At 51.7% G+C, this 20,818-nt stretch overlaps 1 protein-coding gene and 1 long non-coding RNA gene across 2 annotated transcripts in view; one reads left to right on the top strand and one right to left on the bottom strand.

Moving 5' to 3' along the window:
• Positions 1-18,844, bottom strand: part of LOC126533113 (inositol-trisphosphate 3-kinase B-like) — a 256,065-nt gene extending 237,221 nt beyond the window's left edge. The window contains exon 1 of the mRNA XM_050180380.3: positions 16,076-18,844. Within this exon, the coding sequence (XP_050036337.1) occupies positions 16,076-17,098 (1,023 nt within the window). The 5' untranslated portion in view covers positions 17,099-18,844. The remainder of the gene's footprint in view (positions 1-16,075) is intronic.
• LOC129385298 (uncharacterized) overlaps positions 1-20,818 on the top strand; it is a 207,301-nt gene that overhangs the window by 54,006 nt on the left and 132,477 nt on the right. The window lies entirely within an intron of this gene.

The following is a 20,818-nucleotide window of genomic DNA, read 5'->3' on the forward strand; positions in this document are numbered from 1 at the left end:
AAAGAAGTTACACGTGATCGTCGTTCGCACCCACAGAGCGGCTGACACGCCCTCAATTGTGAACAACCGAGGAATGCGGGACGACTCAGAAACACGAAACATCTTTGACAGCGAAGAAGCACTTCCACACAGCGCGCGGCGCAAGGAAGGAACCGAAAACAACTCGAGCGAGTGCTTGTGTGCACTCCGCGGCGAACGACCCGGAAAAGCGATAACGGCGGCACCTGCAGCGTAGTATACGTTCGTCGAACTTTTCCACACTCCATGCGCTCGACTTCGCACCTGATTGCAGCCAACAGCCTTGCCTTATTGACATTTCGTTGCTTCCGAACTACGCCATCTCGCCTGCGGGTCGCGAGCTGATTGGTTCGTTGGCTCAAATGAGAAAGTATCGCTGAATGATGATGATAATAAAAAAAAAAAAAAAGTAAAGGACACGCCCTCGAACCCATAAACGTGTACCGATGTACGCTGCAAGCAAGCCTGCAAGACGCACAGAAGAATCAACGAGCGTCTCGCCTCGTACACTTGTTCTTTGAGAGCGTGCGGAAAAAAAAAGAATTGTAATAAAAGAAAGAAAGAAAGAAAGAAAGAAAGGAAGGAAGGAAGGAAGGAAGGAAGGAAGGAAGCAGGGATGGAAGGAAAAGAGGAATGGGAGGCTCTTCCATTCCTACATGCTTGGTACCACCATCGGGGAAGATGCATCCCGTGACGTAGTTCATTTGGCCAACGATATGCGCACACACTTCCATGCTCCGCACTTATTGATGCTCAGTTCTCTCGTGTCCTCAACTCTGCGCAGTCTGTTGCCTTGACTGGCGGCAACAACAACAACAACAACAACAACAACAACAACAATAATAATAATAATAATAATAATAATAATAATAATAATAATAATAAGACGCTACTAGTTCGAGCAACATACCTGACTTGATAATAGCTAAGTCTTCTTAAAAGGAAGAGCTTGCTATGGCTAAGGCATTCCAGGAGGTGAAGGAGGAGAAAAGAAGGAAGGAAAGGTACGGAGGTCAACCAGAGGCGCGTGCGGTTTGCTATCCTACGCGCAACTAAAGAAGACATAACCAGTATACAGGGCGAAGGAGACTATATTGGGGCCACTGAGGTAGCGATATACGTCCCAGAGGCTCCAGAATCTAATGCACGGCGTAGACTTCGGGTATTGGCTGCCTGTTAACGTGTCATACCTAATACAGGCTCTTAAGCCGTGTTTACTCGATTAAAGGCACCTGCTTTGTTTTCGCCATTAGTATCGTCAAAGAGAAAGAGAGAGAGCGATGAAACTTATCCGCGCTTTACAGGAGGAGCGCGCTTATGTGTGTTTGGAGGCAAAATTGGTGATTTCTCGAGCTTTATGTTTTCTACGCCCACGAGAATGTGAGGAAAGTTGCTTAGAATTGAGGGGAGGGGGCAAACACGGTACTCGGAAAGGGGATGCAAGATAAGGGTCGCACCGCAGCCAGGAATAAGAGAGCGAGGAGAATGTATATATAGTGGTGGTGCCAATAAACAACTGGCTGGACCGCGGCCAGCGCTACGCGTCCGCCTTCGAGAGCGCAGCTTTGATAAAGACGAAGGCTATCGCTCGCGAAAGGGGACACGCGGATCGTGGTGAATGGCGGCGACGGGCTTTCTTTACGACGAGGACGACGGCGCGTCCTGTTTGCTGTGCCGTGCGGACGACGTCGCGGCAATTCTATGGGGGGGGGGGGGGGGGGGGGGGCACTTGGACGGCTTGGAGGGGCCCGCTGTTGACGCACGTATACTTTCCGAGACGAGTTATACGCGCGGATTGTTCAGCGTCGACGCCTATTCCGGGCGACTGTTCCTGGAGAAAGGAGCGGTCACGGGATTTCTCGACTGCGCGTCCATTCGAGAAAAAAAAAAAAGAGGTTATTATTATTGCGAGCATTATGTTACTCCCTCATCTTCTTCACCTGTATATATTCATCATCATGGCCAGCGTCATCGTCTTCAGCGCGCGACCTGCAAAATAAACCGTCGAGGTTTAACAGCTGTCTCGCATTATTATTATTATTATTATAATTATTATTATTAGTAGTAGTAGTAGTAGTAGTAGTAGCAGTAGTAGTAGTAGTAGTAGTAGTAGTAGTAGTAGTAGTAGTAGTAGTAGTAGTAGTAGTTTTGAAAATATATATACATTTGACAGGAAAGGGAAAGCGAGGAGCAGGCTGGCAACTGCCACTGGAAGGGGCACGACGCCTGCCTATACTCTCCAGAAAGGAGGAGGCAGAGACATATAGAAAGACCAAGATGACGTAGAAAGAGCAAGATGACGAGTCTCAAAGAATTCGGCAGGACACGCACAGTGCAGGTCGCACACGCTATAGGGCCGGTCCCGGCAGGTCGCGCCACTATAGAATGTCGAAATAGAAGAAATAGTGTCTTATGGTCCCGTCCATCGAAAACAGAAAAGTTAGGGCGACAAACGCGTACCTAAGTCAGTTACATTTAGAAAAGCGAGAAAAGCGCGATGTAGCTCGATCGCGTCGAGACGCACGACCACTGGGGTATACAAATATTAGTCAAGTGTCGTACACCGCAAGCCAAGCAGGTGATAGTCCATCATTAGCGACGTGCGTTAAAACAGATTGGAACGTACGCAGTATGAAAGCACAGCGGTGGGAAAACTAAAAGAGGGTGATTGTCCACAGAGTTGTCATCTGTGAGGGAAATTAGGCCCCTGTATGCAGTGTTATTTAGAGAGGTGCGAATGCGCAGCAATCATTGAATTTTTCTTGATCTTAAGCACGCCCGAGAGAGAAGGGAAGAAACAGAAACATTAATTTATAAACAAAAACAAATAAGGTACGGTTAGCTTGCCAGCTGTGGATCGAGTATCTTTCGTGCGCCTAAAGGAAATATAATGGGCGAAAGGAAATTGCACTACGTCTGTACGAAAATAAATGAATCAACACGGCATCTTCTGCTTACACGTGAGACGCAGTACATGCTGCAGAGCTTACGCGACGAGCTGTAGCACAAATATCGTTTAAATGCGTCGAAAGGTCTGGGAGCGCACGGCAAGGAAACTGCAAGAGGAAATGAATGATTTCAAGAAATGGAGCACAATACGCTCGCCTGTCGCAAAGTAGCGGCTCAATAGCCGAACCGTCGCGTGAATTTTCGTAAAGCAGCCACCGCCTTCATCAGTGGATAAGTGTATGTGTTCAGGAGCAACCGTAAAATACTCGCTATCCTGTTACTCGCGTTCCTTTTGCACTTGGTGCATGCAACGGCATTTTGACGGACTGTCCAGAAGTCGCTCGTGGCCAGCTTCAATGGATAAACTATACTTGAAGGGAGCGTGGTTGTTATTGTGGCCACTATCGAGTTCCGGATAATCTTAAAAATGCGTCATATTGTAATCTCTCATTGGTTAGCAGGACGGCTACGCCGTTTCTGGTTGGCTGAAAACGTCGTTAACGTGGCGGAATCGGACAAGGTGACGGAGAAGTGCAATTCCCGTACGAAAGATGGGCGACGGCGCAGTGTTTTGACGTCTTTATCCCCCCACATCTCGGTTGGTTTATTTGTAATGCAGCCGGGCACAACGAAAGCGCGATCGAACAGGCTTCACATCGGCACGCTGTCAAAGAGCCTGCCTTGAGGCTGCAAAATAATCCAGCAGTATGCGAGAAAAAGAACAAAAAAGAGAGAAAAGCCGTGAACAAGGAAGACATCGTACAGAAACTGCGACATCAAAAGTGACGTTCCTCGCCACTCAGCAACTTCGTCTATCTCCTCGAAGCCTGTCAATGCAACGGACAGCAACGCCCGTCGACGACTCGCACTGCACGCAACTAGTTTCGACACGTGCACATATACGGGGGCAGCCTATAGGCGCGCACGACGGTTACGTTGACGGGCTTCATCTCGTCACCGTGCAGTTTTGCAGTCACCGCAGCTTCCACGGGCTGTTGACTTAATCAGCGATTCCCACGAGAGCTTGCGAACTTGCCGGTGTGTTTGGACGCCAATGTCGCGCGATTTCATCACAAGGGCACTGCACGGACAGACATCCTTCTCTTGCGCTCGCGGCTTCCATAGCTGTACGCTCAGCCCTGCCAGGTAAGACATTATAAACGGCGGTGCAAGCGAATGCCAGGATATATGTAAAGGGATGCAGCGCGGGCCATGTCAATTCAATCACGTGTGTTTTGGTTTCCAACCAGTTCGAGCACCACCTTCTGCCAGATTCGTCTTCCAAGTGGAACCAACACGTGTCTCAGCAACGGTTTTATTAATAAAAAAAAAAAATGAAAAGAACTGTTTGATTTCTGAACCGAACAAGGTCACCGCAGAAGTTGAGGCTAGTGTAAATACTTGTTATCTCTGGAAATCTACTGGAAATCTCTGGTTAACCTCTCTCTCTCTCTCTCTCTCTCTCTCTCTCTCTCTCTCTCTCTCTCTCTCTCTCTCTCTCTCTCTCTCCATGGCGCGAGCTACGTCCCGAACGAAAGAGAGAGCCTGTGCTGCTGTATTCAAAGGATGTTCACCGACAATCCGGCTTCCCAAAAGTAAGTATAACACACAAAGCTTCTCAGAAGACGTTCCTCTCTCGCAATTTCTTCGGCCGCGAGCGACGCGTTTGTTTTCCTCGCGGCAACGGCCAGCTGCCATATAGCTGCGCGGGGGCGTCGTTTCGGTGCACTTTAGGGGAGGCAGGCACGCGTACAGCAGGCGCGGCACGGATTAGCGAAAGTTCGAGCGTCGTCAATCGCGCGATCGTTGACGCGTCGCTTCTCGCACGTACCGTACGTACGTACGTAAACGAAGGTCTCGCGGTGCGACGACTTCGTCGGCTCCTCCTCCTCCTCCTCTCCGCAGCTGCCCCTGACGGTCGGCGCGCCGCGTTTCCTCGTCGTGACCCAAATCGAGAAAAGCGGCCCGTTTCGCTCGCCGAATAAATGGGCGATTCGAGACATCCTGCTGTAAGCGAACACCACCACCGTGTGCCGAACACACACCGTCTGTATAAGGCTCCGAAGTGAGCGCGCGTTTCGAGAAAGACACAAAGAATAAAAGCGCCGGAGAGAATGAAGGCGAAGCGTTTATACCGAGAACCCTATATACTTCCCCCTTCGAACACACGCGCCGAATGCTATCATAGAAGCGCTCCCTCGCTGGGGAAATTGCCGCGCCCGTTTTGCGCACATATATCTGCGGGAGGAAAACGCACGCGCATAATCACGCACGCACGCACGCACACGCACGTACAAGAAAGGTTTGGAGATTGACGAGAACAGCATATTTAATTTCCGGTCCTATATTGCTGTGAACAGTTTATTCTGTCAGCAGTTAAAAAGAAAAGCTGCCGGAATACTTGAAGTTCATAAAATGAAGACCAACGGCTATAGGAAATGTGCAGAAAGTAACGAAATCAACCGTGCCTTATCTAGGTAAAACATACCGGAGGAATAAAGCATTACGTGCGCAAATCAAGCACAGCCAGATAGCGCGATATATATCCGCAACACGTCAACGTCTAATCGCAATGCACATTAGCAGCATTTCTTAAATGCAAAGTTCTGTTACGACAGGACCACGTTTTACGAAAACGAATTTGCCGGTTTCGATTCTCGCGTATACTATTTCTCGATGGCCAAATATATTACGGTGCTCCGCGACCCTGTACATTTGCCTATCCATCCCCTGAATTTGAAATATTCAAGAGGGCCTCGTTTTTTTTGATATTTGATTACTGTAAAGAAAGGTCTTCAGCACAATCAGACCCTATCGTGTTTGTTTCGATGGATCCTGTATAGTGATTGCCGCGTTCTCTTGTGTCTTGTCGAACACTCATGTCGTGTTTGGTCCTGCTGCGTTGAAGTCTCTCTCTCTCTCTCTCTCTCAAGGCGTCACTGATTATTGCTTGAAAAACACCGTATGCTGGACGTGTTGGCAATCGCGAGAACTGCACCGGACGAAAAATGGTCACGACGCGTTCAGCGCTTGACTTAGCGAAAAGAAGGTGCGTTCAGCGTTCTACGCCCGCCTTGTCTTCTTTTCGTCCGGTGTAGTTTTTTCGCGGTGTAGTTCCGAGCATCAGTGCTGGCCATCACGGCATTCATTGCCCCTATCTGGGTCACACTTTATCGAGCCTTATGCGGCACGCATTTTTGCCGACTACAGCTGGGCAGCTCCCTTTTGGCGATAAGAGAGAGAAAGAAAGAGAGAGAGAATTGATACTTTCTGTATATTATAACGCGCAAGATAGAGTTCCCTCTCAAGAACAAGTATCCTCGATCAAACATGGTTACCACGTCCAGATTCCGTTTAGCGAAAGAAGAACGAGAAAATAAAAAAAGAATAAAAAAGGAAAGAAAGCCATAAAAGCGAGCTGGAACGATCAAACGACTCCGAGCGTTATCTCCAACTGCTGAACCGTTGACGTCCGTAGTGGGATTTCAGGCGCGCACTATGTAGGGGCGACGACTTCGAGAGTTCCTCGCCTGCAGCCGCTGCTTGCGCAGCCGTGGAAGGAATGGCGCAACACGCACTGCAGCGCGACGCGTACAATATATATATATTCCCGGTGCAGCGGCACGAGCGATGAGGGGAGGGAGAGGGTTTCCCTTCATTGTTATTCGGCCGTCGCGAGAGTGACGACGTCCTTCGGGGGCGAGCTTCCCAAACACGTGCCCCTCTCCCCCTTGGCACAGCCTCGGCTGCGGTGTTCTTCATCCGGGGCAGCGCAGTGCGGTTGAGATGTACTCTATTGAGAGATAGTTACCGCGCTGCACTTAGCCCCACCTTTCAGCCCCCCAATCAAGAATCTCTCTCTCTCTCTCTCCGTCCGTCCGTCCGTCCGTCCGTCCGTCCGTCCGTCCGTCCGTCCGTCCGTCCATCCATCCATCCATCCATCCATCCATCCATCCATCCATCCATCCATCCATCCATGTGCATCGCCGCTTTGTGGTGGTTATACGGAAGAAGTAGCGGCGCCGCTACGTGCGTTTGCTGTAAAGCCTGTTTCACATGGTGCGATTTTACACTGCGACTTTCGCAACTACGATTTCCGCAACTGCGAACTACGCGTAGCCGTTTCACGGGCACCGAGCGCGGCAGCTGAGGTTTTTGCATTTGCGCGCGCACCTATCGGAGGACTGAATGGCGTCAGTTCCTGGCGTCAGTTCGTATCGGTAAGAACAAAGTAAAGCAACTTACAAACTGTTTTCGCGAAAGTTCTTTGTGTTTGAGTGCGTTACTTAATCAAAACAAAAATTAAGTAGGAAGGCCACAGTGACGCACGTGTCTACGATCCACGTTGTGACTGGGTCCCCGTCCTTGCCGCATGTGCGTTTTCGCAGAGAAGGTCAGCGCTCCGAACGTCGAAAAATCGCACGCACGAAGGGTCCGAAGGCCCATGTGCCGCGACTGCAAATTTGCAGGTGCGGAACCGCAGTCTAATTCGCACCATGAGAAAAGGGCTTAAAGCAACAAATCAGCGCCCGCGGGGACGACTATAGTTCTTTGTTGTACAGAAAAATTCGCTGCATAGGCATTCACAGTACACACGACAGATATGATTTCGGCCGGGACGTCCTTCGGTTCAGAGGTCATTTCGTTGTAGATGCTTTCGGCTTTATTCTGTGCATTGCCAAATTTCGCCACGCTGGCGTTTCGAGCCGATCAGAAAGGCTGCGGCAGATTTGCGAACCAGTCAGAAGTGACAAGATCGCGAAATGGACGATACGGCGGCACTTCACAGTGTCTGCAGAACAGCACCCAGCGTGTGTTCTGCGGTTGTACAAGAACGGATCAAGTTGCCGACAAGACAGTCTCGATGACGCACGGAGGGATGACGCGAAGCAGTGTCAGCCTTCGTGTACTACACACACCTACACTGAAGCGACGTCTGGGAGAGCAGCATTGCGCAGTGACGTCGCGCAATAACGGAGGACGGCGATGATTCGAGAAGTGTACACTCGAATAGCTTTCCTTTTCTTCTTTTTTTGCTTCAACTTGGCGATTTCGCCCTGTGCATTGTCTAGAAGCATGGGGCAGCACCGTCTGGACTATATAGCGAAGAAAGAGCAGGCGACTCGCACAAACCTTGAATGTCCGCTTCAGCTTTTGCGATCTCGCTCCGTTCCCTGTCGGAAACCTGGAAGGTGGCTTCTCATTTACGATTTCATTAGGGAACATCGCGAATCTGCCAGAAAAACAAGATAATTGCTTATTCGTTTACTACTGATCGTTAAGACTCTTATACGCCTTCGATGTTACTGCGATGTGCAAACGCTGCTGCCACAGAGACACACTAAGTGCAGTGCTTCCATTTATCGAGTAAAGGAGTGTTCCACCAGCTTCCATCATTTCGTGGAAATGAGGTAGCCATCCCAAGAGCTACTAAACGCAGAAGATGGCGCGCTTTAAACTGCTGGCCTGTACGAACTACAGCAACACTTCAGTGTTATTTTTTTTTCTATTTCGTACTCGCGTTGCGCGCCCCGATCATGTGCTTCCCCCCCACCCCCACCCCCACTTTCTTTCTGCTTGTTATCGTTACTTATCGTTAATTTGTTATCGTCCCCCTTCCCTCAGTGCAAGGCAGGCGCGTAGCCAGGATTTTTAATTTTTTTTCAGGGAGGGGGGGGGGGGGGGCTAGGGGTTAAGGTCTCATTATTCTCTGTTAAGTTTCGCACGCTGGGTCCTTAATAATACAACTATTACCTTGGCAGGAACTTGGTGTGCCTGAAGGCCTGTGCCATCGTGTATATGTCTGAGGCGGGCGTTCGAAGGATATGCGCCTTCGTTCATTGGCGACATGCCAGGCACAAAAGGGAGCGAAGCGTCGGCCGGAAAAATTTTGCGAGGGGGGGGGGGCTGAAGCTTGGTTATCTCCTCCCCCCCCCACCCTCTGGTTAGGCCACTGGTGCAGGGTAGCAAACCAGATATTCCCGTCTGGGCGATTCGTCTCTTTCCTTTTAATCGTTTCTCTGTCATTACTTTCACAGAATACTGCTCAGAAACGTATGCATATACACTCATGCTGTGAATCACGGTACAATTAAGGGAGATACATACGAGTGAATATGAGGCCGACATTGGATGGTGCAATCCTGACGCCTATGCACCGTCAGTTCCAGCGACAGAAGTTCTTCAACTCTACCATGAACTGCAGCCATTGGAGATTTGCATGTTGCCTTCACTGCGTGGCCTCCTGTATATACTCGGCACGCCTGACCCTGAGCCGTGCGCGAGTCTCAGAGGCTGCAGTCCCTGGCAAGCAACACAAGGCGTTCCGTGCCGTGCCATCAGCTGTGCTTCGGAGCACGCACAGCGTTCGTGCACAGCGCGTGCGCACATACGCATCACCGAAACGTGGTTCTACGCGAAAAACCGTCTTCGGCGACCTTGCCAGCTGTGGCGTCGCGGTGAGTGCAGCGACCGCGCGATTGTGCAATAAAGCCGCCTACACACGCGAGCATGGCAATCGCTATTGAGCGTTAGACGCGCTGTTTTGAAATGCGAAACGCGAAGAGGGAAAGCAGGTTTTCGTTTTTTCCTCGTGCTGTTAGGAGTTCCAAAACAGCGCGGCCTACGAGTTGAACATACGTAACAACCAAATGGCACCGACTGCCGTCCAGTATGCAGGGAAAATCGCCTCTGCTTGGCGGTATACGCCTAAGCCGCCCACGTGACTACCACATGCGGTTATATATGGTCCGCACCGTAGATCGCTGTTGGACTTCCTCCAATACACCCAATGCACATATACGTACATATACATACGCCAATCTCGCCCTCGATTTTCGCTCGTGAAAAGCCAGCTCATTCTATATGCGTCTCAATCTCCAGAGTAAAACAGCGACTTTTGAGGCAACCGAATTGGACTCAGATCAAGATGCGCCGTTTAAAAATAACAGAGCGACCCAAAGCAGGGGAATGAGGGGGGGGGGGCATCTAAAGCGAGAGAACAACACTGACACGCCGGCGGTCATCCACAACGCACGCCCCCTCTGAACAAGATGGTAATATCAAAAGTTCTGACTAAAACGACCGCATCCGATCTTAGTTCGCCAGGAGATCGGACGATATTTAAATTTCAAGCGCTCCTTCCTAGCCTTAAGTCCGCGCTGTCGTCGGCCGAGTTGGAACGAAAGGCCACCCTCGGCTCGGGCCAATCAATGGAGTTGTAACAGTGTTCGACAAAGCTCTCGGGCCAGTTCGCGCAATAAGGATAACGAATAACGATCATCCACGCACTCTCCACGAGTGCAGAACTTCTGCCAAGTGCGCACAAGAAAAGGAAAACAAAAAACAAAACAAACACGCGAAAAGAGGAAAACGAAGCAGCAACAAACTAACTGCAGCCGAGTCGCGCAAATAAGGCGAGCCTCACCACGGGGTGCCGCGGATGCACGCGTTACGCAAGTGCCCCCCGAGTTTAGCGGCGTGCAGTGTATTACGGCGACGAACGACATTGAGCGGGTGATTGAAGCCTCTCGTGTGCGGGCGACAAGCGCCGGTGGGCGGCTGTTCTTCTTCCGCGTATGCGCGCGCACGACCGCACGCACGGCGGGAGACAATGCGTGTCCCCTCCCCCTCCCCTCCCCCCTCCGCACCCCTGCTGTGCGACGCACGCGACGACCCGTACTGGCATTCTGACGCGCGCCATTGAACGTCGTGACGCGCGGCGCGTGAAGCCACGAGCACGCGCTTCATTGCCCGACACGAGCACATGCAGATCTATCTGCACGGGCCCCGTCACGCCAGGTCACGCGCGCGGGGCGCGGTCTGGGCACCCTGCGCACTCTTGTTATATGTCCACGTCCGGGGGCGCAAACCGGGAGCGGAGGGGATGGGGGGAGGAGGTAAGGAAGAAGCGGAGAAGGGAAGGCAGGGAGGTTAAACAGTTTAGCTCAACCGGTTTGCTACCCTACACATGGGAGCGGGATGGGGGGACGAAAGATGGGGAGGAGAGAGAGAGAGGTGTTTGTTGCACCGGGCACCTGCCCCTAGCTGTCCCCCCGTCCCCGAAATTTCAGTGTATAGCAGGATGATACCTGGCGTAAAAAGACGCGAGGCGAACGTTCGCCTGCACCCCGTCCCTCTTTGGTCAAGTACATCGGATCTGAATAGTGATGCGTCATGGCTTTCTTTGGCTCTTCTCCGCCCGTTATCGTGGTCGGTATAGAGTTCGGCGGTGGCCGGCGGTTTGGTGGTCGGTGGGCGGAACAAATGCGCCAACGCAAATGGGCACGTTCGTTGTCGAACGTGAACTGTCGTAGATATATTCGCACGAGCCGTCCACCTGCGCTACCGCTACAGGTGTGCTGGTTAGCTACTCCGTTCTCTGCGGAATTAAGCAAATAAACAACGAACGCCGCCTAACTAAACGTTCTCACTGCAAACGAATATATTTTCGTCAAGCGCCCCATTCTTTGAATAAAGCGAATGTTGTCTAGAAGTGTTCGGCTATTCGCTTACGTTGACAATCATCGTCGATTATTTGTGCACATTCTTTTCTACATTACATACGATTTGTCGGGAGCTTTCCTCGACGTCGGTCGTAAACAGATTCAGTAAATTATGGATATACGCGCTAGTACCTAGTCGAGCTGGGTTGGCCATGTATTATGTATCAGGTAAGCGGCTGTCCATAGGTAAGAACGGGGTACCAAGAGAAAGGAAACAACTTAGTCAGGAGCAACAAAGGATTATAGGTGCTGTGCAGCGACAGAATTGTCAGCGATGCACAGCGTCTCACAGTCGTTACTCCGACTTGAGCGAACAATTTAAAATAAATTTCGTTGGAACATTGTTAATGAGCTAACTGAACGTTGCAATTCGTCGCGAAAATATTATGTCCCCATCTGCATTGACGGCACGCGTGATTCAAGAAATCCACACGAAAATGTCGAATTGAGTTGTCTGCCACACGTGCTTGTTAAAGAGAGAAATGCGGACCCCACGCACTGCGGGAATCGGTTTGACCGAGGCTATCACCGTTGTCTGCGCGGGGGAAACGCTGTTCTTGTTCAGCGACCACTTACAAGTATGGACCTCCAGCACGAAGTCGCAGACACGTTTTCTTCACCGCGGGAGACACTCGGCTCGACGTAAACGTGCGGCGCTCCAACGGCGCTAACCACGAGCTCGAAACATCGCCGGAATCATCTTAGGGACCCTGGACTGAGGGTTCCTCCCACACTGCCGTTCAAATATCAATAAAGATGTTTTACTCTCTCTCTCTCTCGCACACACTTGAACGACGAACCGAACTGCTTACTGCGCCAAGTGTTTCCCAAAGTATGCACTTGCTTGCAGCCGCAAACGACGCGCTTCCTCTACGCGGCTGTCGCGTCACACGCGTATCGACAGGCGGGCTGCGCGTGTAGCGAGCATGCATGCGTAGTCGGGATCCAAGCAATTCTTCGCTGCCTGTCACCCGCCGCGCTCGTCCAGGAGGTGCTATGGCGTTGCGATGCTGCGAGATCGAGGTCGCGGGTTCGGTCCCGGACGCGGCGATCGCGTTTCGACGGAGACGACATGCGAAAAGCGCTCCAGCATATACCTAGATTTATATAGGTTCGTGTTAAAGACTCCCGGGTGGTCGAAATTAATCTGGAGTCCCCCCTGCAACGGCGTGCTTCGGAGTCGTGTCGGGGTTTATGGCACACGTGAAACCTCGTGCTTCATATTTCAATTCACTGCGTATCGACGCTGCTCCGGTTCACCTTTCTTGCCGAAATGTGGACCGCGTTGCTCGCGGTGCTGGTCGTCGCCACGTTGCTCCACTTGGGAGTTTACGGGCCAGCGCGCGCTCGCGTTCTAAACCGTGCGTTCAGAACCACTACCCCGTTGAACTCCCATAGGGTTTCCCGCAAAAATTAACCAGCGCAAGCTCTGTCGACATTGTCTGCGGACACGGCGACTATACGGTAGTCCAGCCAGCGCGGGAATGATGTGCGAGTGCATGGGTTTGTCCGCAAATTTCGGCTGTTTGACTTCAAACGCGGCTTTGTGACTGAGAGTGCATCATTTCTTTTTTAACGAAGTGTTGTATTATAATGCAACAGTTGGCAGTGATTATGCACGCGCGCTGTTTATTGCCTCGCTGCGCTAACTCTAAGTGCTGGGAAATTTAGAAAGGTAAAGCATAATAAATAGCGACGCGGGTACTTTCGAAGCCACAAGAACGAAAATTGGGCCATATAGAGAGATAAGATAATGCAGAGAAAGGCAGGGAGGTTAACCAGAGGTAGTTCCGGTTGGCTACCCTGCGCAGGGGGAAGGGTTAAGGGGGATAAAAAGAGAAACAGAGCGGAAAGGGGGAGATAGAAAGAAAGAGAGACAAGCACGAACAAAGCGCGTACACTAAAGAGCGGTAGGGGGCGGCATCCTTAGAGTCTGTCGTGAAGCCCCGTAGAGCGCAGGAACCTTAATAACGCGAGTAAGGCCTTCAACGCGGATGTTCTTTCGGAGCATTGACCTAAAGCTTTTAGTTCTGATAGTGGACGATTGTCCAACTGGTCCAGTACTCTGCACATCACTTGTCTCTGAGCACTATAACGCGGGCAGACACAGATAATATGTGCGAGCGTCTCGTCGATGTTACATGTGTCGCACGTGGGGCTGTTGGCCGTTCCAATGAGGAAAGCATATGAGTTAGTAAAGGCAACGCCTAGCCACAGACGGTAGAGCATAGTCTGTTCACGTCGTGGTAACCCAGGCGGGAGGTGCATCCGTATGTCCGGAGACAACGAACGCAACCGACACATGGTGAAAACATTTGGGTCCCACAGGGGCAAAGTACAGTCACGGGACATCAATCGCAGCCCAGCCGCTGCGTCTGTTCGCGAAAGCGGAATGAAGACTCGTTGACCGCTTTCATGCGCAGATCGGGCGGCTTCGTCGGAATTGGACCATCATTCCCGCGGTATATATGGGAACACGCCCAGCGCCAGAGTCCCATCGAAGTGATGTACGAAACTCTGTGCTTGAACCCAGCCCGCCGTGCAGTCAACCACCGCTATCACGTGGCCATTGAGGACAGTTCGATCCCTGACCGTTCGCGACCCATCGTGCAAGACAGCAACCGCAGTGTGGAGGTAAAAGGCGGAGAAAGCTACGCTGCAAAATGATTATATGCGGAGCTTGCATATGTGCGCTACTACGGAGAGCGCACTCTAAATATTTTACACATTTATGGGTGTATATAGAGAGGGTTCGGTTGTCAAATGGCCAACCCTCGAGTTTAAGGGGTAAGATAGAACCGTTGGTGGGAATCAATCTTGATATCTCGCTTGCCTAATTAATTTTTGGCAAGTAAAATTCAAGACAGCTGGCACAGATGACACGAGAAGTGCATTTAATAGCCATTCAAAGCTCTCGCTGTCAAATTCTCCTGTCGGATATTTCTGTGCGCCCAAGGCTGTCAGAGTTATTACACATAGTTTTCAACTACGCTTCTTTTCATCGCACGCCTTGTTAGAGCTCGTTGTGATGTTCTATATATACACATATTTTCAAAGCCATACCGGTAGGAATGTTACCCATGGGACAAGCAAACAACCCAGAAAGGCGTAAACATTTTTAAGAGTGTATGTGGGCTCTCTATGATTCAATAGGGCCCTTAGATTAAAGAAAAAAAAAACATGTTCTTTCTTTTTTCTGGGGACTTTATGACTGGAATGCAGGAGGCGTCATCTTACGCTACAGGCCGCGCTCGAAAATGTGCAGACGACGCTGTGACGCGAAGGGACACGTGACGCAGGAGCACACGTCCTTTAGTACGATCGCGTGCTCGCGACTCCAGCTCGCGACTCCAGTGGCACATTATCACGAAGCCAGATAACAGCGGCCCTGGACGTCAAAACGTCGCAGCTGCTGGCGAAAAAGGCTCAAGGAAGCGACGGCTTGGCTTCAGCTGCCTTGTATAGTGCGAACTGCGAGTCATCCTCAAATACCACAACCGAATCAAAAGCGCCATCCTTACACCGACACATGCAAGCGGAGCTTGAACCGGAGCGAGACACAGTAAACGAGTTTTGAGTTCGCCTCGTTTCTCTTTGTCTACGTTTCTCACCGTCATGCTCGCTGCCGTGCAAAAGTGCATCGGTATAACGACGAAAACAAACTGATGAACGTGCCCATCCAGAAACCTAAATAATTTCCCAGGCGCGACTCTTGTATAGTGAAGCTATAGGTTATAACACGAAGAAACCAGGCTGCGAATATAATGCGAGTATTCGGATCTATGACGTTCGCGACTATGCAACCTGAGCACGTAGAACAGCCAGCGCAACCCCTGTCATTTTGTTAGCACGAAACTAGACAAAGGACGCAGATTAATGGGGGATGCACTCAATCCACTGCTTACGCCCCCCCCCCCCCCCTTTCTTTTGTGTCCTTTGGTTTCACGCTGTTTAACAATATGTAAGGCCAACTTGCCCCGCCGGACACAGACCCCTGTCAGGCCGGCTTTCAAGAAGTGCGCGCTCGCCAAAATTATGTCCGCTGGCGTAGATCACGGCCAAGTGTCGCCAAGTGCGGCCACAGAAGGGACCAAAGTTCGCCAAGTTTTGAGAGACAACAAGGCGCCTAAGCACGAGATAGAGGAAAGGTCGACAGCCCGACGCGTCACGTCTTGGCGCCGTGATGTTTATTGCGTTTTTATTCCACCTAACCACACGAGAAATGAGAGGAATTCCGCACAAAGCTAGAAATAAGGGCACCCCCTTCTAAAAACCACCACGCACTTGCGGACAGAGCGAATCAGCTGTCGTCCGGTGTGTATCGTAGACTATCGATGTATAGAACGCGGCCGAACGACGCAGTTTCCCGGTCAGGTGACTAGCACGGAAAGTTCCGGCGTACAATACGCTCACGACTGCCCGCTTGGCGAGTTCGTGCTTCTCGCCGTCCACCCATATAGGTCCACCGCTGAAGACAGGCCTCTGCAGACGTCGCACCGTCCGCGCCGTTCTTCCGCACGGCCGCGAGCACGTGACTGACGCGACGCGAAACAAAGGCGCAGAGCACTGCGAAGACGACACGGAGACGTGGAAGTGTCACTCACCTTGGACGAGCACGCCGAGCCGGCCTCACTGACATCGCTCTGCGACGCGTCGTCGTCCCACGAGGCGCTGGACACGGTCGACGAGAGGGAGCACGAGCTGCACGAGCGTCCGCCCAGGGAGAGGTAGTCGCGGGCTTCGCCCCCCGACGAGTGGTCCGCGTCCACCTCCTCGATGATCTCGGGCGACACGTCGCAGCTGCTGAAGTCGCTCACCACGACGCTGGGCGTGTTTAGCACGGGGCACGACAGCGATAGGCACTGGGACAGCGGCCGCTTGGCCCGGTCTCCCGGGAGGCTGGTGCGGTGCAGGTGGTGCTGAGGGTGCGGGGGCTGATGCAGCGAGTTGCCGTCGACCACGACGCCGCCGCCGTCGACCAGGACAGTGCAGTGCCGGTGGACGGTCGCGCTGTCCAAGAGAACGATGCTTCCGTTGGCATCACCACCACCACCACCATCACCGTCACCACCACTGAGCGGCGACATTAGAAGCGCCTCGTCACTCGTGTCGAAATCCACAGCCGAGTCGGCGCTGCACGAGCGCCGCGACTTGGGCGGCGGGCACTGACCCCCGCCGGGAGGCGAAGGCGGCGTCTCGATCACCACCGACACCAGGGACACGGGCGACTCGGCGTGACCGCTGTCTTCGGACGACAGCGTCGCGCTCTCCGACGCCGGAGTCATCGGGGACGTGGTCGTCGTCGCCTTGTGCGGCTGGTGACGCCGCGCGCCGAACAGCAGCGGCGTCTTGGCGAACACCTCGCGCAGCAACTGGCAGGGTCGCCAGCGCTTGCAACGCTGGATGGACTCGAGCGAGTACGCCTTCTTGGTGGTCGCGCCGCCGCAGGCGACGCGAGCGCGCGATCCGCTGCCGCAGTCCTCTTTCCGGGATGGGCTGGCCGAAGTGCCGCCGCTGTTGTTGAAGCTGCGCGAGCGGGTACGGCTGCCGCCGCGCCGGAGCGACGACGTCGGCGAGGCCTCGCCGCCGCTATCGCCGCCTCCGTTGCTTCGCCGGTCCGGCTCCATGGCGCGCGCGGGGCACACTTGGTCCACCTCGGGGCTTACGGTGCACTGCCCCCGAAACACACGCACGCACCCACACACGCGCACACACGAGCCACGCCCGACACCGAGGCCGCTGTCACATCTCTCGGTCGAAGCTGGCACCCCAGAACCCTCGTAGCATGCAACGAAGAAGCGCTAGTCCAACGGGCGTCCGCGAGCTATGCAGACGACGACCTCCCCGAACGCTCTTCTGCAGAAAGTGAACCGCACAAACGCCGGCACTCGCACGCGGACGTCGTCGAGAGTGACACACCGTGTCGCGCTGTCGAAGGGGTTCGCGTCGGAAACACAAACAACGGTACTTGGCTGGCGTCTTCCAGCGCTCGCTCGCTCGCTCGCTCGGTGACGTTTGAGAAAGAAAATAAAAAGAGGTTCGCGACGGGCGGCTTACTATCGGGCGCAATCCGGCGCTGGCGTCGTCGTTGTGGCGGTGGATCTTCGTCGCCGTTCGTGCTTCAAAAGTTGCTCAAGAGACCGCGGATCGTGTAGCGGCAGCGGCGGCGGACCATGCTTGTCTCGTAACGCCAGCTTCTCTCTCTCTCTTTCTTTTTTCGCCCGTTTGTGTTTTCTTTCCTCACGTATCCGGCTTTTTTTTCGACGCGCGATGCGCGCCGGCGACGAGTCGACGACGTCCGTCACGCTTTGCAACACACACACACACACACACGCTGTACGGGCTCCACCAACCTGCAGCAGGTTGCAGGCCGATTTCCGTCGACGACACGTTCGGTGCGCTACGCCGCACGCTACTCGACGTTGCTGCCAGCCATGCGACCCAATTATCGAGTTTCGCGGCGCCGCGACCGGGGGATAGTGTGTTTATACTTGTTGCGAACTTCTTGCTATTTTCTTTCCTCGACCCGATGTTGTTAAGATGACAACGTCGTCGTCGCCGCCGTGGTCGCCTGTCTCTTATTTCCTCGACGAACCTTTCTTTATTTCATATATATATTTTTTTCACACTTGTTTGCTTTCCCCGGCGGCTCGATCCGAAATAATTCGTCTGCTCGACGGGCGCTCGAAGGAAACGACCCCAGAGGGAGTTGCGTAGCGCGCGACTTCCTGTTCGCTCGGTCGACCGATTCGCGAGTCAAATACGCGCGAGCGAAAAGAGGAATAGAAAAAGAATGCCACTGGCGCTCCTCTCTGGCGCAGATATTAAGTAGGCAATTGCGGTTACGTAGTCATGCGGCCGTGCATACGTACGATGCCGGAGATATTCCTTCAGTGTCCGCTTTTGGGTCCCCGCTAGGGGCTGTCCACTGGGCGCGTCCCGCGGTACACGAAAACGAGGCACTCACGAAACGATTCCACGCAACACGTGGTTCGCCACGACCCGCTGTTTTCGTTATCGCTTTCGTGGTGTCTTTTTTTTTTTTTTTTTTTTTTTCACGTTTAGCTTCGCGCTCTACGCATACATTGACGCTAAGGCTGCCGCCGGCGGTCACTCTTGCAGACGACGTTGCGCAACGGAGAGGGCGAGGAATTGCCGGTACTGTGTCGCCATCTCCCGCGCGTTGGAGTAACGAAAACTAACGGGCAATTTTCGTTCGACACGGATTTGAAGCAATAACCAGAGTTCTGGATAATGTCGTTTTGACTATCGTTCGCCTTTTAAAACGTGCGAGTTTCTTCACCTTGAATGATCACGCCCTGCACTCCACGTTTGGCACCGTCCCTGCTTTGAATTTTGTTGCTTTTACGCGCTATAAAAAAACGTTTGTCCTTTGCATTGCGCACATGGTGTAGCACAAAAGTGTCTTATTTAACGTCGCTAACACGGAAAGATAAGCATTGCACATAAGATTTCGTAGCGTAAAAGGTTCTGTAATCTTTAGTGCTCGTTACGAGGTGGCGCTAAGCTTCCACGCATCTGCGTGTTAACGCACAGTGACCTCAGAGATTACCCCGCGCATTACAAAAGCTCGGAGGACACGTTCGCGTCGCGGTTTGCGCAAGATTCCTTAGCGTGTTCGGCGCTGTTCGGCGCTGCAAAGGGGCTCGGTTTTTGGCTTCGCGGCAAGTTTTTGTAGCGGGATTTCGTTTGCGCATGTTTGCACGTCGCTGGGTGCGGAGCAATGCGCGCACGCGCATGCTGGCAGGTCGCTAAGTTTGAATCTTGTTTTATAACATGCAACCGCAGAAAGACAAGAAATGTGTAAAAGTCGCGGATGTTGTAGTGACAAAGAAAATGCTTTAAAGTGACACGCACTTCGGTTCCATGTTCTTCTAGAACGAAAGCCCTTACGTTTACGCCTTGGTCTGCATAATTTAGCGCAGCTGGCTTCTCTTTCCGTTCGGTTCGGTATCCTTTAAAGTCAAGTTTTATTTAAGATATACGCATCCTTACATTGAAGGTCGCGATAATATAAATTTTTTTTCATGAGTCGACTGCATATTGTATCGATCAATGGCCTCGTTTACAGTGCCCTTAATTCGTTATTGTGCGAACGCTCGTAAACCGCTTGCAGTTACACCACCGTGAGCTGCGCTCCAATTGCTAAAGTTCAATTTGAAGACTTTTTTTTTTTTCATATAATGCTAAACATTTGCCCTATCAGCACCTAAATGCTCTTTCGAAAGAGCACTTTGCACATCTTGCAATAAAAGGCTGTGACTGCGACTGATGCTTCCGTCTGTGAAGAGAAGGCTGGAGCGGACGTTTTATCAACGTGTTTAAATTAGCTTTTTCTTTTCACCTTTCTTTTTTTCGTTCGCCAACGTGATTTCGAGCCTATCATTCAGGCTGGATTATTGGCGGTCGTTCCAGCAGTGCGCAAATCACCTTAATTTTTGTTCTCATCGGTAATTTAAACAGATTGTTCGTCTCGTTCTTCGCTATCCAGGCCTAAGGCATCAAACGTCTTAAGATAATTTTATTCTTTCATCCCAAGTAATTCACATTTCGTTCATTTCCCTAACCGAATCTGCAGATGGCACTTGCGGTGGCATTTCATGAGGATCCGTTATCCATGTTTCACGAACATCGGTGTGCGTAACAGGCAGCTGGAAATTTAGGAAATTTGCTTCGTGTTAAACTTTCCGAATCCTTTATTGTCCTCTTCTGAATTTCTGCATGTTAAATTTAATTGGAATGGTACACTCTCCCTCACAAGGAAGTTCGAAGTCTCGTTTGCGAGACTGCGTTGCCAATTTCCTTCACTCAATTTCTGCCTGACACGGTGCAGCTGGCTTCGTCTCCTTTATGTTATTTTTCTAATGAGAGTGGGTCTCTTTTGCATTTCTTAGCATGTCGCTATTTAACTGTTCAAATCAATATATTTTAAAGCGATGCTTATCTTGCGAAGGCCTTGCTGACAGTGGCTGCTGCTGCGGGTGCGCCTGATGCTGTTTTGGCCATATGGGGTGATCTGTTTTAAGCTTTCCTAAATTTTTTAAACTTGCCTGCAGGAGATAGCATAAATCTTGTCCTTGGGCTGGATTAGTCGAACACGTGGACATCACTACCATGATAAATCGAGACACATTCAAGTAATTAACGAAAATGTACTAATTACCTTCTTAATCATTTGCTTTCCGGTACATACATTGCAATTTACAAAGTGTATCCGGTGAGTTTGCAAGACGTATGCACTTGAATATCCAGAATGACACCAGTTTCTAGCCATTGCTTCCCAAAGTGTGGGATGAAATACATGGGCATTCCAGTTAAGTTTCTGC

The sequence above is a fragment of the Dermacentor andersoni genome, chromosome 7, assembly GCF_023375885.2.
Source record: "Dermacentor andersoni chromosome 7, qqDerAnde1_hic_scaffold, whole genome shotgun sequence".
NCBI classification, from domain to species: domain Eukaryota; kingdom Metazoa; phylum Arthropoda; class Arachnida; order Ixodida; family Ixodidae; genus Dermacentor; species Dermacentor andersoni.